The 17,128-nt window shown below is 40.2% G+C and overlaps 1 protein-coding gene across 1 annotated transcript; it reads left to right on the top strand.

Annotated features, from left to right (window-relative positions):
- The first annotated feature begins 935 nt into the window (after positions 1-935).
- On the top strand, positions 936-17,128 carry kif1ab (kinesin family member 1Ab). Its single transcript, XM_072441468.1, has 49 exons — positions 936-1,272; positions 2,028-2,194; positions 3,743-3,816; positions 3,916-4,095; positions 4,185-4,253; positions 4,333-4,511; positions 4,602-4,713; positions 4,915-4,992; positions 5,081-5,146; positions 5,226-5,243; positions 5,332-5,410; positions 5,496-5,574; positions 5,701-5,843; positions 5,994-6,032; positions 6,739-6,938; positions 7,042-7,121; positions 7,245-7,320; positions 7,386-7,465; positions 7,541-7,647; positions 7,726-7,809; positions 7,908-8,088; positions 8,295-8,367; positions 8,448-8,538; positions 8,623-8,771; positions 9,002-9,180; positions 9,268-9,405; positions 9,493-9,611; positions 9,804-9,889; positions 9,991-10,120; positions 10,200-10,383; positions 10,711-10,801; positions 10,887-11,005; positions 11,094-11,149; positions 11,286-11,394; positions 11,486-11,552; positions 11,640-11,724; positions 11,796-11,901; positions 12,044-12,067; positions 12,145-12,259; positions 12,325-12,458; positions 12,533-12,594; positions 12,669-12,814; positions 12,886-13,074; positions 13,157-13,228; positions 13,738-13,847; positions 14,113-14,232; positions 14,318-14,510; positions 14,595-14,713; positions 14,823-17,128. The coding sequence occupies exons 2-49, from the start codon at positions 2,089-2,091 to the stop codon at positions 14,887-14,889; spliced, it is 5,163 nt and encodes a 1,720-aa protein (XP_072297569.1). The 5' UTR covers positions 936-1,272; positions 2,028-2,088; the 3' UTR covers positions 14,890-17,128.

Genomic DNA, 17,128 nt, shown 5'->3' with positions numbered 1-17,128 from the left:
TTATATTCACATCATTTTGAAATTGTGCTTATTTCTGACTAGAAGATACAATACCTTATACAAATACAATACACATGTTCCATACAAATGTTAATGAAACCTGTGCTGCAAATGGGGCAGTTGCCATTTTACATGATTGTTTGACGGATTAACTGCCTATGTGAGGATTCTATACGTTGTTCTCAGTTAGATCATGTAATACTAAAGTGTTCCTTTCTGAGCTCAAAACAAGGTAAATCATTACACTGTTTCTAAATAGATCTGTCGCCCGTATGGCCTTTGGTCTGGACTAAAGCACTGCATAGCTATAGCTATCTTTGTGTGTTTTTTATGGTCCCATTTCTTTACTTTCACAGTCTGAATGAATTATATTATTTAACAATAATAAATAAAACACCAGCGGGTGAACTGAAAATGTTGTCAATGAACAAATCAAACATGCTCATAGTTTGCAACACAATGTGTAACATGTATAAACCATCGCCTATTTGTTTTTCTTAGGAAACATGAGCTTGTATCTTATTTGATACAAATAATGAATTCCAATGTGTAATTAACATTAATTTGCTATTTGTTATTAAGTGTAGAGTAATCTAGATTTGTTGTTTGTGGATGTGCTCAAGTGTACTGCGTCTACCGTGTCCGTGTAAGCATAATTTCCCTTATGAATTGAGTAACATTTGTCCAAGTCAAGGCCAATAGGCAAAAGACGATGCTAAATGATCATAAATCATGAGTCCCACTTCCCAAATTCTCTCTCTCTCTCTCTCTCTCTCTCTCTCTCTCTCTCTCTCTCTCTCTCTCTCTCTCTCTCTCTCTCTCTCTCTGTTCTGGACTGTCGTATAAGACAGGATCATGTGTGCAGCAGTGTGCGATGCTGCTGCTGATGGTGATGATGATGATGATGCTGCTGATGTCACTACCGCCTCCCAGCATCCCAGCCTCAGCAGCGCGGCCATTTTCCCCATCTCCAGATTGACACGGTGACGACGGGCGGCTGGATCGTCCTGCTCCCATCTTCGGCTCATCCGTGTTCCTGCCCGCTCCTATTCCCTCCTACTCGCCATTTTTGTGAATATTGACGCATCACTGAGGAGACGTTCCCCGGCGGACGCTCCATGTTTGGACGCACCTAGAGGAAGGATGCTGCTGTAGGCTGCGCACTGACGGGAAACGCGCATTCACCGCTGTTTGCTGTGGTGCCTGGTGGAAGAGCTTGTTTTGGATGGCCACTGGATTCAGCTCCTGCGCTTGACGAGTCTGAGTGTGGAGGTAAGAACGTTCATCCATTTGTCATGTTATAACGGGACATTGTCGGAGCATCAAAAAATGTCACGCCTTTGGAAATGAACGAACGTTTGTTATTAGGCCCAGGACGGACGTCAACGCGGCCTATTGCCTACGTTGGTAATGTTGCCGTAGGCCAAGACATATTATGCAGCTGTTTCTCTAATAATCTTAAAATAAGGCAGATTGTATAAACGCAATAATGCAGGCTGACCTCGTTACTGACGCAGTATCAGTCTGTGTAGGGGCAGGGGTCTAAGGTGTTTCTATTTATGAGGCTGTTTTTGAGGTGTGGCCTTCAAGAGTCACAATAACATGTTTTTTCCATGTGTTTCTTCGTGAAATGTTTATGACTAACTGAATCCGTCTCTGTTGTTGCTCTAGGCCTTATGGTGTGTTGTCTAAAGCAGCCGACTACTGTACAAGGCTAATGATGTAATAGCCTAGAGTCTATAGGCCCTAGACCTACGCATGTAGACAATATCAATAGGTATTTTTAGCAAAATATTATTGCCATAATTTAGTGGGAATGATGAAGATATACTTTCTGTGATGGGGAACATCTCTCCCCAAAACAAGGCCTTTCCTGACCGAGGCCAGGGGAAGCTAGGATGCTCAGAGAATGAGCAGCCATTTTCATACTGAAAACCACTATGATGGATGCTTGAACACATGATGTTAATAGTTTATTTAACAGTGTTTAGGTTTGACTGTATATTGCCCTGTGTGTTTGTGGGCAGGTGATTGGTGTCACTCTTCAGATCCCCATCACTTCGACTCGCACCCTCAGCCTCTGGCATCATGGCGGCGGCTTCTGTCAAAGTGGCTGTCAGGGTCCGGCCCTTTAACTCCAGGGAGATCGGGAAGGACAGCAAATGTATCATTCAAATGTCTGGAAACACAACAAGTGAGTAGCCTGTCTTGTGAAAATGATGCTGGAAAATGTCCTAAATATTTGTGTTTTTCAGTGTTTGCTGATGCCAAAACGCTCAATGTTGTTTTGTAATAAACGCACTTTGAAATAGGCTATTTATATCTTTGGCACACTTATGTACCTCAGTGTGTCTGAAGCGCATTTAAAATCTATATTCACCACAATATCCACTTTCTGTAATATGACACTGTAATGATTGCTTCAAATGGGGGGCAGCAGAATATCCCGGGGGCTATGACAGTATCACTGCACTCACTGCACCAGTTTTCTCAATTCGTTTTTTTTGCATTTTGTGTAAACATAATAGCTCACCATATCTGTAATACTGCATACATTATCCTTGGTTGTTTTATTATTTCAAACTTTGTTGCTAGTATAAACTCTGTAACCTACATAATTTGGCTTGAGCCAGTATTTCTTTGTCATGTAGGCTAACAGGGTGACTAGCTTGAATCTTGTTGGCTTCGACAGTGAACAAAAGCCTTGGTCAGGCCCGAGTCTGCTCTGGGTGTGGGATGTAGCAATCATTTCATTCCTCATCAGAGAAGCTCCACAAGATCTAAAAGTGCCCTTTGTCTGGGTCAAAGCTCAGCAAATCCATATGTTTGTGCATGGGAGAGCCTGCCTTGTACCTATTATTGTATTTCTGTTTGAAGGTGAGGGTCTTTCACCTGCACTAACCTGCACGTTATTGACTAGCCTGGAAAGTTTCACACTATTCCCCAAAAGAGGCGATGGGCCCTAGGGTGGGCTCTCTGACATTTTCTTAATATCTGTTCTCTCTGATATCTGTTAAAAGGTGCTATAGGCATGTAAACATAAAACAAATGCAATAACCCTTTTATTATTATTATTTCCTGTCAAATCGACCTTTCCAGGATGAATCCGGGCAATTTTTTTTTTTAAAAATAGTACTTTATTACAAGTCCCTTAATCTCTTTTTGGTGATACACTTTAGTTTCAAATCTAAACAAATGCCCAAACTTAACATGTATGAGACCGTCCCTCCAGACCAGCTTTACAATATGATAAACAAAGAAAATCTAGGTGGGGTTTGCAATCTGACATTCCTCTGTATAGAGCTTGTTATCACTTATAATGAGTCAAAGCTTCACAAAGACTCCAGCCATTTGTTTTTACTCCAAAGTGTTCCTTAACAGCCACCGTTTTAATTTGGGCTCATTTTAGTCAGGGGTTTTAGGAAAAATAGGCGCTAAGCTTTATGTATTTTGCTTATTTATTTAATTAAAGGTGTTTTTATTGCTCAAAATTCTAAAAGTTACACAGTTAACCTTTGAGACTTCAATTAAATTCTTTGACCTCAAACAATTTTAAGTCTTGCTTTGTTTTCTACATCACAATTTAGTCCATAGGCCTATAACAAGGGCTGATGATAACATTTTTCTTTAGGAGATATGAGCTCTCATTTGATTAATTTGCCCAAAATAACCCTTTTTTTGTAAAGAAATGTTTTTGTTTTTTTAATGAACTATATCTAACCTGATTGTTTACTTTGTTCAGCAATCTTGAACCCGAAACAGCCAAAGGAAAACAAGAGCTTCAACTTTGATTACTCTTACTGGTCACATACAACTGTAAGTTCCGTGACACAAATGAATACTACAAACCGTATATACAAGTATTAATTTAAACACAGAGATGACTTTTTAATTTCTCTTCTTCTGTGTCTGCAGCCTGAGGACATCAACTATGCGTCACAGTTGCAGGTGTACAAAGACATTGGAGAAGAAATGCTACTCCATGCATTTGAAGGGTACAATGTGTGTATATTTGCATACGGACAGACAGGAGCAGGAAAGAGCTACACAATGATGGGACGCCAGGAGCAAGACCAAGAGGGCATAATACCCCTGGTAAATGCAACCTTAAGATATGTTTGAGCCATAGATTAAGATACTATATTTATGTATCTGACTGTGTTATAATCCTACGTCTACTAAAGCTCTGCGAGGACCTCTTCACAAAGATCTGTGGCAGCAATAATGATAATAACATGTCATATTCTGTAGAGGTAAGTTCTGAAACTGTTCTGAAACACAAATCTCAACATTAGATCTTTCTTTTTGCAATAGCTTTTTTTGATTTTCCAGGTGAGTTACATGGAGATCTACTGTGAGCGTGTGCGTGACCTGCTGAATCCCAAAAACAAAGGGAACTTGCGGGTCAGGGAGCACCCTCTGATGGGACCCTATGTAGAAGATCTATCCAAGCTGGCTGTCACCTCTTACAACGACATCCAAGACCTAATGGAGTCTGGGAACAAAGCCAGGTAAATGAAGTCAACCAAAAATGTTATAGATCTCTCCTTTTCTCATAATACGATAATCTTTTACCTTTCTTTCTTTCTTTCTTTTTGTAGGACGGTGGCTGCTACCAACATGAATGAGACAAGTAGTCGCTCTCATGCTGTGTTCAACATTATCTTTACACAGAAGAAATATGATCCGGATACAGACAACACATTAGAAAAGGTTTAATACATTTAAGTCTTTACACGTTGCTTTACTGTTGCTTGGTGTACAGAGATTTTATGGCCTTTAAAACATGCCAAAAAACCATCATAAACCTATAAAACCTATACTTTTAGAAATGTGTAATTGTGTGGTATCATTTTAACCACCTTTTGGTAGATCTGTAGAAGTTTGTGTAACTCATATGGTGGGTCGTTGCAGGTCAGCAAAATAAGCCTTGTGGACTTGGCTGGGAGTGAAAGGGCTGATTCAACAGGAGCAAAAGGAACACGACTGAAAGTACGTGTGGATTAAACATGTTTATGTGCTTGCAGACATATATAGGAAGAAATCGTTTATTCATGATTGACCATTTATATTTTTGTAGGAGGGAGCAAACATCAACAAATCACTGACTACGTTAGGAAAAGTCATTTCAGCACTGGCTGAACTGGTAAATCTTAATATGTGTTGATTTATTTCATATCCTGTTGCCAAGTATTGTATTGTTATTTTTGTCTTTTTTGTTTCAGGAGCCTGCATCTAATAAGGTAGGTCTTTACTTGGTACATTATGTTAACACCGACGACACAATTATGACAGATTTATTTAATTGAATATGATTTCCATATTGTGCAGAACAAGAAAAAGAAGAAAGTGGAGAGTTTTATTCCATACAGAGATTCAGTGCTAACTTGGCTTCTGAGGGAAAACTTGGGTGTGTAAAATCTAAATACTGTATGAATTTAAAACAATATAATAATTTGAGCTTTTTCGTATTGACACTTTGTGGATGTCCCTAGGAGGAAACTCACGCACTGCGATGGTGGCTGCTCTCAGTCCTGCAGATATAAACTATGATGAGACACTGAGTACTCTGCGGTGAGACAAACTTCAGTGGCCTCCCATTAGTCTTGATGAATGAAAGCGTGATCTATATTGAAATAGAAATGGCTATTCTGAGCTTCGTAATGAGAACTACAACTGAAATATCCCTTTTTTCTGTAGGTATGCTGACCGCGCCAAACAGATCCGTTGTAACGCAGTGATCAATGAAGATCCCAACAACCGTCTGGTGCGTGAGCTGAAAGAGGAAGTGGCTCGTCTCAAAGACCTGCTGTACGCACAGGGCCTGGGCGACATCATCGAGAGTGAGTCTCTCTAACACACATTATACAACTGATTAACAATTGACATACACTAGTTTTAGTTTTTCAATTTGTATGTAGTTTTATCCAAGAACATATTCACAGCCAGAGTAGGTGCCTCTCATATATATTGTTTTTTCTCTGTCCTATTAGCATATCGCTGTCCCGGCCTCATCACCGATGGTTTGAAATGTGTGTAATAAAAACTGCGAGCATCTGCTTTGCAACTAATATTTATCATTTTCAAGCCGACAACAGAAACTCACCCCAGAAAATCAAAATGAAACCAAATTCTAAATATGTCTTTGTTTGAAATAGTGTGTTTCAATTAAAGTCAGATTTAGAAATTAAATTTGCTTTAACAAAACAAAATGGCCTCCTATTTCTAGTTTAAATGTACATGGTACTGTTGGTATCATTGAAGAATAGGACGCCATTTTAGATTTGAGCATCCTGGGTCTCTGTGTGTGGAGCTCATTGAAGCCTGAGTCAGGTGCTACGCCGCTGCCAGGAGCCACTCTGAGGCTGAACAGCTTGTACACGATGCATCATGCACAACTTTTAATAGTCATTGTAGACATTTATTTTATTCTATTCAGTTCCATGCCAGTAAGCTTGCTGAATGTGCACTTATTACAATATCAGAACAGACACCTTTAACATTCTTTTGTGATTATCAAAGCTATTTTTTACTTTGTAATGGCTTTTACAGCAATTTATTTGTCACATTGTTTAAAATGCCTCTTCTTTTTGTACTCCCCAATGTTTTCCTTGGTTTCCTTCTTTCCTTTGAATTTGTTTTCATGTATGTTCCATAATCCCTTATGTATTACTTCTCCGGCGTCTTCTCCTACCTTTTCTTGTTCTCACTCCCATGCAACGCCTCTCTTTCTGACAGACCTATGCGATTACAAAAACTTTGCGAATAATCGCCAGGCTGTCAATCAAAGGGGTGATCTCTCTGCAGTGACCCATGCCATGACGGGAATGAGCCCATCTCCATCACTGTCAGCCTTATCGAGCCGCGCTGCATCCATCAGCAACCTCCATGACCGCATTTTCAGCCCAGCAAGCGAGGAGACCATCGAAAGACTCAAGGTATACAATTATCATGAAGGAAATTCATAATTCCGTCTGAGCTTGAGGCGTCTGAGCATAATTAGCAAGGGTTGTAATATGTTGTATATGATTGTTTGTACAGGAAACTGAGAAAATCATAGCAGAGCTAAACGAGACTTGGGAGGAGAAACTGAGGCGTACAGAAGCCATCCGTATGGAAAGGTAAACACTCATGGGATGGTGCATTTCTTTAGCATGGCATGTCCTTGAACAAACAAGCAAACAAGCAAACAAGCAAACAAACAACTAACCAACTAACGTTCTTGATTTTATTCACAATTGCAGAGAGGCCTTGCTCGCTGAGATGGGTGTTGCCATGAGAGAAGATGGAGGGACTGTGGGTGTCTTCTCACCTAAAAAGGTAACATTGTCTATTTGTCATTAAATGGATGATCACATGATGATGATGATGAAATTCTTGAGTAGACTCCTCACCTGGTGAACCTGAACGAGGATCCACTGATGTCCGAGTGTTTGCTCTATTACATCAAAGATGGCTTTACCAAGTATGATTTGGCTTTTCAGCAACGTATAAATATTTTGTTTTTTCAGCTAACTGTGGTTATCTTGTCTTATCCCAGAGTTGGCCGTGAAAATGCTAAAACACGACAAGACATCGTTCTTAGTGGCCATTTTATTAGAGATGAACACTGCACTTTCAGCAGCACCACCGGCCCTCAAGGAGAAAGTATGAACCGGCTCTCCTAAATATTATGATGTACATTAAATTGTTTTTAAAATATTGTTTGATTATTATTTGAATCAGGTTGGGTCATCTTGGAGCCATGCGAAGAGGCAGAAATATATGTCAATGGAAAAAGGGTCACTTCTCCCATTTTCCTAAGATCAGGTAGGTGCCTATTCTATCAACAATTAGCAACATGAGAGGACAAAGCTAAAGCATTATTCTATCATGAATTTAATCATTTATCATTTGTTTTTTAACAGGAAATCGTATAATTATGGGAAAGAGCCACGTGTTCCGCTTCAATGACCCTGAGCAGGCGCGGATGGAGAGAGAGAGGACGCCATGTGCCGAGACGCCCGTGGAGCCTGTGGACTGGGCCTTCGCTCAGAGAGAACTGCTGGAGAAACAGGGCATCGACATGAAGCAAGAGATGGAGCAGAGGTGGGTCATAATTTGTGTCTGGTGGTGTATTTTTCACATGACTCCATTCTATGTCACATCGTCAAATATCAGTGATAAAATGACACTGTGATTTAAAAAAAACATTGTGATTTTGTAAATGTGATAATGACATTTTCCAATTGATAACCAGAGCATAATTTTTAACATACCGCATTATAATGGAATATTTTTGTCTTACTATACAGGCTGCAAGAGCTTGAGGATCAGTATAGAAAAGAAAGAGAAGAAGCCAGTAACTTACTCGAGCAACAGAGATTGGTAATGTTTTTTTCTCTTCTTTTCATTGATTCAATATTAATAGTCATAGTATTTACAAATGAAAATGTAATTTCCAACAGGACTATGAGAGTAAACTAGAAGCTTTACAAAAACAAGTGGACTCTCGTTATTTGGAGTCCCCAGAGGAAGAGGAGGAACCAGAAGAGGAAGGTCACTACAGCTATTGATTCCTGTGTATTTTTGGATCATTTTCTTGCTAAATATATTCAACCTTGTAAATGTTCACACTTTCAGTTCCCTGGACAAAACACGAGACCGAGCTGGCTTTGTGGGCCTTCCGAAAGTGGCGTTTCTACCAGTTCACCTCTCTCAGGGACCTCCTGTGGGGCAACGCTATATTCCTAAAAGAGGCGAATGCGATCAGTGTGGAACTCAAGAAAAAGGTTTATTTTGCTTGTTTGATTCCATACAATAGACAAAATAGTTCTAGGAGGCTATGTCTTTGGATATTGAACAGAGCCAGCTTAATTGCATTTTAATCACCTAAGAGTCTCTTTAAAAGTCCTTAGTTGTCTAGACAAACATGAGCCATTTAGCCTGGACTTAATTATTAGAGCAACCAATGTGCAACAGTGAATTCAACGTCTTCAAATGCAATACTTCTTGTCCACAGGTGCAGTTCCAGTTTGTTCTTTTGACGGACACTCTCTACTCTCCGCTGCCTCCTGACCTGCTGCCCCCAAGTGTGGCACAAGAGAGGGAGAAACGACCTTTCCCTCACACTATCGTTGCGGTTGAGGTACAGGACCAGAAGAATGGAGCCACGCATTACTGGACTTTGGAAAAACTCAGGTAACACGCTATTTTCATTATGTTTTAATAGTAACGCATCTGGCTGCTTTTTGCTTAATGTGTTTTCTCTCTGGTATATATATGCAGGTTGAGGCTGGACCTAATGAGAGAAATGTATGATCGAGCTGCAGAGTTGCCCAGTAGTGCAGTGGAGGACTGTGACCCCGCGCTCACAGGAGGAGACCCCTTCTACGACCGCTTCCCCTGGTTCCGTCTGGTCGGCCGGTCAGTGTCCAAGCCTGGTTACATGTCAAACAGACCTTTACAGCGCATGAATGGCTGTAATTCATTCACTCCTGTTCATGTCCACAGAGCGTTTGTGTACCTGAGTAACCTGCTGTACCCTGTGCCCCTGGTGCACCGAGTGGCCATCGTCAGTGAGAAAGGAGAGGTCAAAGGCTTCCTTAGAGTTGCCGTGCAGGCCATATCTGGTAATGTCAGTTTATCTTGCACATTCTCAGGATAGATTAAGAAAATTATTAGGGGCTCTTTTCTTTTTACAGTAAATGTTGATTTTAAAAAAGGAATTGTTGGGTGTGATGGGGCAGAAACATTAAACTACATGTATGCAAGGACATAGTTTACTTTTTAGTTTTATTTACTTTTTTCTTAACCCCCCTCAGCTGATGAGGAGGCACCTGACTATGGTTCAGGTGTGAGGCAGTCAGGAACTGCCAAAATCGCATTTGAAGACAAACAATTTGAGAAGGTACATCTTTAAATTGCATGTATCACATACTATACAAAAGGAAAGTTGTTGGTGTTGCAACCGAGATGTGAACTATCTGTGGTTTTTATTTGTTGTCTCAGTTCCAGACAGAGTCATGCCCTAGTGGTCTCTCACACTCATCTCAGGAGGAGCTGCGGATTGTCGAGGGAGAGGGGCAAAATGCAGAGATGGGAGATTCAGCAGATGAAGTCAACAACAATACATATACAGGTAGAACTAGAATAAAACTAATCACTGACACTCATTTATATTCAAATTGATTTAACTTATATTGATTTGATTTTTTTAGTGGAAGAAGAACCCCCTCAGAGCCCTGAAAAGACCCTGGGCCTTGGCCTCGACCTCCCTCTGGACCTGTCCCCAGAAACGGCTCTGTCCCACCTCAGGATTGGCAGCACATTCACTTTCAGGGTCACAGTCTTACAGGCTTCCAGCATCTCAGCAGAGTACGCCGACATCTTCTGTCAGTTCAAGTGAGTGCTTTTCTTTTCTATTAACATACCCTTTTTTAAAACATACGTATAAAAGGCATCTGGTCTACGAGGAAGTAGGAAAGTCAAGATTTACAAACCCACAAGTTGGCGGATGGATCTGCATGTTGTGTCCTCTGGCAAGACACTCAGCCTGCCTTGCCAAGTATGGAAGAGTGTGTGACTGTGACTGTGGTGGGAGGTTGTTGTTGCAAAGTGACTGCCACGTTAGTCTGTCCAAGAGTAGCATTGTAACCACTGAATATTGCAATGTAACGGACTTTGAGTGTCGTGTTTAATACAATATCTTATATTGTTGTGTTGTTTTAGTTTCATCCATCGTCATGACGAAGCATTCTCCACGGAGCCTTTGAAGAACACAGGCAGAGGACCACCCTTGGGTTTTTACCATGTCCAAAATGTAAATATATGTTTTTTTTAATGTGTTATTATTAGTGATCACGTTTGAATAATTAGTTTGTAATAAATCTCTTTTTCCACATTAGATCACAGTGGAAGTGACAAAATCCTTTGTAGAGTACATCAAGACTCAGCCCATTGTGTTCGAGGTCTTTGGTCACTATCAGAAGCAGCCTTTCCCTCCACTCTGCAAAGATCTCATCAGGTTTGCATGTTTACCCTTCAGGGTTAATACAAATGTAACAATGTCTTCAATGTAGTCACATATTCATATTTGCTTCATCTTCACTCAGTCCTCTGAGACCTTCCAGGAGGCAGTTTCCCAGAGTCATGCCACTATCCAAACCAGGTTAGTGGAACATACATTTTAGACTATATAACATTACTATAACATATTATAGAATATTATGCTCATGAATTATAAATAAAAAACTTACTTTTGTAACTATTTACTCTGTGATTTTCAAATACACTTTTACTTTCAGTGCCAGCCACAAAGCTCAGCACTTTGACACGCTCCACTGCAGGACCTTGTCATGCCAAATATGACCTTATGGCTTTCTTTGAGATCTGTGAGCTGGAGGCCAATGGAGAGTGAGTTGAATCCTGATGTCGACCCAAAATAGAATAGACAGTGCATTGTGTTTTAACACCTGCCTTTTTGCTCATGAAACTTTCTTTGCAGATACATTCCAGCTGTTGTTGACCACAGAGGAGGTATGCCTTGCCATGGAACTTACCTTTTACATCAGGTAAACCTTTCTTTATTTTCTATTCTTTTTTTTATTTTTCTATACTGTTTCAAGAGGCTGGTTATAGCAAACTGTTATACTCTGCAGGGCATTCAAAGGAGAATTTCAGTGACAATAACTCATGAAAATGAGAACGACTTTGAGTGGAAAGAGGTCAAAGAGTTGGTTATTGGTGAGTTGTAAGAATCCTACTGACCTCATCTTCAGTCAATGGTCTTACGTCCTTGTCCTGTCTGTGTTTAGGTCGTATTCGAAACACTCCAGAGGCCGATGAAACAATCATAGACCCAAACATCCTCTCCCTCAACATCCTGTCTTCTGGATATTACTGGCCAAAACATGATGACAAGTAATATATTTCATAACAATAATTTGCTTTATGATTTAAGTTTCCATCTCAATAATTTTGCTTTTAACTGTCATTGCAAGAGTAGATACATTATTTGCCACATTAATTCCCTTTGCTAACACACTGTTTTCCATACGTGCAGCATCTCCTTGGGGGTTGATCATAGGTATTGTTCATTTAAAGTGACAATTGCTAAAATGTTTATTTAACAGCAAAAATTTAGATTTCATTTTTTTCCATCAGAACTTTTTATCGATTTGAAGCCGCTTGGGACAGCTCGATGCACAACTCTCTCCTCCTGAACAGAGTGACTCCCTATGGAGAGAAGATCTACATCACACTATCCGCCTATTTAGAGGTGAGTTTTAACTGTGCAAACCAGAACCAAAACAATGGTTTATTTACACTATAACTTTATCTTAGATGGAGAACTGCACTCAGCCGACTGTAATTACCAAAGACTTCTGCATGGTGTTTTACGCCCGAGACACCAAACTGCCAGCCTCTCGCTCCATCAGAAACCTCTTCAGCACGGGTTGCTTCAGGCCGTCTGAGAGGTAAAGCTTTACCCTGTTCTGCTCTCTAATATGACTCAAAGGCACATGTAACACTTCTATTTGAACATCTTCAGTAATCGTGTCACTGGAGTCTATGAGATCACTCTCTGCCATGTGGCAGACAATGGAAGCCCTGGTGAGAAGAAGCTTTCCAGTAAAACATTAAAACATCACCACATGATGCTTGTTCTAAATTTTAACATATTGCAGGTATGCAGCGTCGTCGCAGGCGAGTGTTGGACACGTCTGTGGCTTATGTCCGAGGTGAAGAGAATCTGGCTGGATGGAGACCACGTAGTGACAGTCTCATCCTTGACCACCAGTGGGAGCTAGAGAAACTCAGCCTGCTGCAGGAGGTTAGCTGTAGCATGTTTTCTTAACAATGCTGATGATTTATTTACTAATGCAAACCTGTGTTTGTGCCTAGGTGGAGAAGACCAGGCATTACCTGCTGCTGAGAGAGAAGCTTGAGGCCACACTGCTTGCAGGACAGGACGCACTTTACAAAAGCAATGACATAAGTGACTTGGCCAAGAGCCCTGTCCTCAGCCAAAATCCAGTTTGCAGTCCTTCCCCAGACAGCCCCAACCAGAGGCAGCGAGAGCTGGCTGCTAAGGTGACTGTTAATTCTCAACCAAACATGATTTTCAGATGTTTCCTACGCTGAAAATAATCTGACTCCTGTTTGCTGTTTGCAGTGTCTGCGCCTGCTGATGCACACCTTCACTAGAGAGTACAGCCAGGTGAGCAGCAGTGCCAGTGAGAGCAAGGTGAGCCCCAGCCCAGCCCCCTAACGACCCTCTAGTCCTCACTGTAAACTACTGCCCTGCTGCCACTACAAAGCCCCTCTGTCAACATCTCCTGTGACTATCACCTCATCCTCATCAGAAAATATAACAGCTTTACTGTCCCTATTCCATATATTTGTATATTGTTTTTGTTTCATAAGCTGTCTAAAGTGATGCCATTATTTATTCCAGTTTTGGTTTCTGGCACACTTGACACAGTATTCTGTTTTCCCCCGACCTTGCCACCCTTTAAATTTGTGAGGTTTCCTCTAATATTCCCTGCATGTCCTGTAACACACTGACCAGCATGGGGCTCCTAGATAGAACAATCTTATGTCGTGTTCTCAAACTGTGTTTTAGAGGTTCATGGAACTGATGGAACTGTTCTCTTGAATACATGTTGTACGTGCTCAACTGTTCGCTGCTGTGTTCTGTGTCTGTTCATGTTGTGTTTGTGTGCGGCTTGGTACATGTGAACGTATGTGTTTTAGCTCTCAGATCTGTCAGCTTCATTGAGGAGGGATTCGTCTTCCTCTGGATTGAGCACCTTAACTCCATCCTCCACTTGCCCCTCGCTGATCGAGGGAAACTTTGACATCAGGTATTGCACCAGTTTTAGCTGTTCTATATTAAAATACAAAAAACAAAAAAACAACACTTTGATCTAGATGGATAGGTACCAAATATATATTTTGTCCTTTCCTAAAATCTGTAAATCTGACAGTCACTTTTGTACACATTTTTGCATACACAAATCCGACCTTTATGCTCAAGAAATCAAATGCTGGCAATATGAACTAAAGACTGTAATCACCGGGCGCTTATGTTTCATTATCTTATGTTTCATCTTCATGCATTATGTGTAGACTTACTGAGCCCAGTTCAGGGGCGTCCACTCCAGACTTGGATCCCTACAGCCCGGTCGACAGAAAGAAAGCTCTTCGAGGTTACACCTTTGTTCCTGACATACAAGAGATCCGAGTCAGGTCAGAACATTTCTCTGATTTGAATAAATATAACCCTTCTCTTGTCAAAATACTCACTGTCAAAAATATGTTGTTTTTTTTCTAGCCCAATCGTCTCAAAGAAAGGGTACTTGCACTTCTTGGAGCCCCACACCAGCGGCTGGGTGAAGCGATATGTAGTGGTGCGTCGGCCCTATGTCTACCTGTACCGCAGTGAGAGGGACAGCGTGGAGAGAGCGGTCATCAACCTGTCGTCTGCCAAAGTGGAATACAGCGAAGACAAACAGACATTACTGCGGGTATGACTAAGCCCCACTTTCAATATTAAAATGCAGCAAAAAGTCTTGAATCACAATTAACCTTAGGTTCTCTCATATTGACAGACTCCTAATACATTCGCCGTGTGCACTGAGCATCGTGGGATATTACTCCAGGCCACTAATGACAAAGAGATGCATGACTGGCTGTACGCCTTTAACCCTCTGTTAGCCGGCACCATCAGGTAAGTGTTTTAGGTCTGCCTTAAATGTAGTATCTAACTTGAATAGAATACACAGTCTCAGTAATGTTGAAGACTTATGATTAATTACGGTTTTATATTGTTTTTTTAGGTCAAAGCTGTCAAGAAGAAAGTCGGTGCATTCAGCGCCGCCTGTGGCATCTTCTCAGAGAATCTAAATGTGTTGTGGAAAGTTTCATTCTAGACCCTTTCTCTATAATACGACCTTGTACATGAAAAAGAATACTAGCTTATTCATAACCTAATCCCTACAGTGTCCCTGTTTTGCAGTTGTCCTCAGTACCTTTGCATGGTCTTACTTGTAGATACATAAAGCAAACTAACCACCAAAAGGATAAGTGTATGTAGTATTAGCATACGTGTTAGAGATAGTTGTGCACACTATGTGATCAGCCTGACCTAATAGTCCCAGTACAAATCACTGATACATGTATTCTTAATAATAAGCCACCAGAAAAGAGGAATTAGACATCTGCTGTGTAGCCAACAAGCAGGAGTGTAAATCCAAGAATGACAGCATTGCATTATCCTGCATCTTTCACATACTGTTACCTCAGTTTGTAATGGCTTGGTGCTCTACCACTGGTCATTGAACATAAAGTAGCATAAGCATTTTGAAGGGGTAATTGTTGTTATGTGTTGGCTTAACAAAGTAAAAATACTTAACCAAGTCAAAATATTGCATTGTCGGAAATGTTTTTGCCTTGTCTGTAATGTTAAGATTTTCTTTTTTTTTTACACAATCTTGTGTGTATATTTGAAAAAAATATTTATCATAGCTTTTACACAGAGTTTTGTTGCATGGCACTTTAATGTATTATGTTTGCTTTACCAAAGTATTATTTTAATGTTGGGTTGTTTTGGCTGACCCTTGAAGCTATACCAACTGATACTAGGTCTGTTATGAGAGGTTCATGATCCATAATAAGCCAGTTTGTAGAGACATAAAATGGATGAAGCACTTATTTATTTCAGAACATGTCGGCAGAGTTTACTGTCCTTGAGTAGCTACATGGGAAGTTGTTAGTACTTATGTTGTCGTTATGGTATAACTGCTTTGGTCAATTGTGTTGTTCATGCACCAGATAGTGCCTCCCTTTTATCATTATTGTTTAGCTGGTCCTAAATATATACCTGTTTCACATCAACAGAGCTTTTATGTATGAAATCGTCTTTTTATATTGAAGATAAGTCCAACTCTAATTAATGTTATGTAGTGTGTTGGTTTATCATGTAAAATAATGCGCCTACATGTTACTATTAGGAACGGCTTCCCTAAAGCTTTTGCATTGCAGCTGCTAAATATTGGTTGTCATATGTTTCTATGATTCAAAAATAAATTAAATGTTTTATTTAACTTTCTATTGAGGTTAAGACATGGTCAGCAAGCCATTTTGTCTTTCCTTCTTTGTGCTATACTTTCATGCTTTTTGGACTGTATATCTCTGGTCAGCCAACCAGCAGAAAAATACAGCCAAAAATGCATTCTTATTTTCCAAGTCCAGAATGGAAAAGTGAAACTGTAATTAGATTTTGAATCATAACCATATGAGAGTAACATTTTGCTCGCCATTGTGTTGGACAAAATATTTTGCCAAAATGTATTACCATATTGTGAAGTACAAATGCTTTATTTTATGTATGTTTTTTATTTGGAGTGATTTTAATTTTAAGAATGTAAGCAGACTGTGACACTTTTTGAACATTTTTGCAAACTCAATCAAAGCCCTACAATTTGCAATGTTTCTAGTTGATAACTTGCTTTGCTTCTTCCGTCAGTGGAAAGTTTTCCATATGAACGACTTTATGGAACAGTTTTAGGGCACTGGCCAGTAACTGTTGTTTGCTAAAGTGTTTAATTACTTCATATTTGGCTGCTCCTTAACTGTTACAGCTTTGGATCGAAGCATGCTGGTCCACTTCTCTTGAACTGTACTGATTTTATGTCCCTTTTCCTGCCTTACCGCTTGCTAATGACAACAGCTCCTTACCCTGAAGTGCTACTTGTAAGTATTATCCTTGACCCTTGTAATGATAACTGACTGGCAGCCTTCCTCTTGGCCCTGTCTTGTATATACATAAAAATTTCTGTGTCGGGCCATTCTTACAGATGATATCAAGTCTGTCTAAAACATTATGTAAATGACATACTGCTTTGTTGACTTTCAGCCTCAAGACGGGTTTAGCCTTTGCATATTCTAGTGGGGAGAGTGTGGGAAGAACGTTGATAATTTAATGGGTATATACATGACCCTTGGATGACACAGGAAAAGATGCAGGTTCAGCCAGTAAAAACGTCTCACCTTTCTCTTTGAGTGTTCTTTCTCATGTCTGTGGACATATAACAAAAAGTTGTTAACAGAAATGCAAATAAAAGAATAAATGTTTAACCCTTTA

This window comes from Eucyclogobius newberryi, unplaced genomic scaffold (genome assembly GCF_026437365.1).
Source record: "Eucyclogobius newberryi isolate DKJ021-1_F unplaced genomic scaffold, fEucNew1.0.hap1 SCAF_12, whole genome shotgun sequence".
Classification (NCBI taxonomy): domain Eukaryota; kingdom Metazoa; phylum Chordata; class Actinopteri; order Gobiiformes; family Gobiidae; genus Eucyclogobius; species Eucyclogobius newberryi.
Note: the sequence above shows the minus strand (reverse complement) of the source record. Positions and strands in the feature narration are given on the sequence as shown.

Excerpts from the sequence above, each read along its gene's own strand:
- kif1ab (XM_072441468.1), top strand. The coding sequence starts at position 2,089 with ATGGCGGCGGCTTCTGTCAAAGTGGCTGTCAGGGTCCGGCCCTTTAAC. Across the intron at positions 2,195-3,742 it reads AATGTCTGGAAACACAACAA|CAATCTTGAACCCGAAACAG; the intron begins GTGAGTAGCCTG and ends TACTTTGTTCAG. Across the intron at positions 11,150-11,285 it reads CATGCCACTATCCAAACCAG|TGCCAGCCACAAAGCTCAGC; the intron begins GTTAGTGGAACA and ends TTTTACTTTCAG.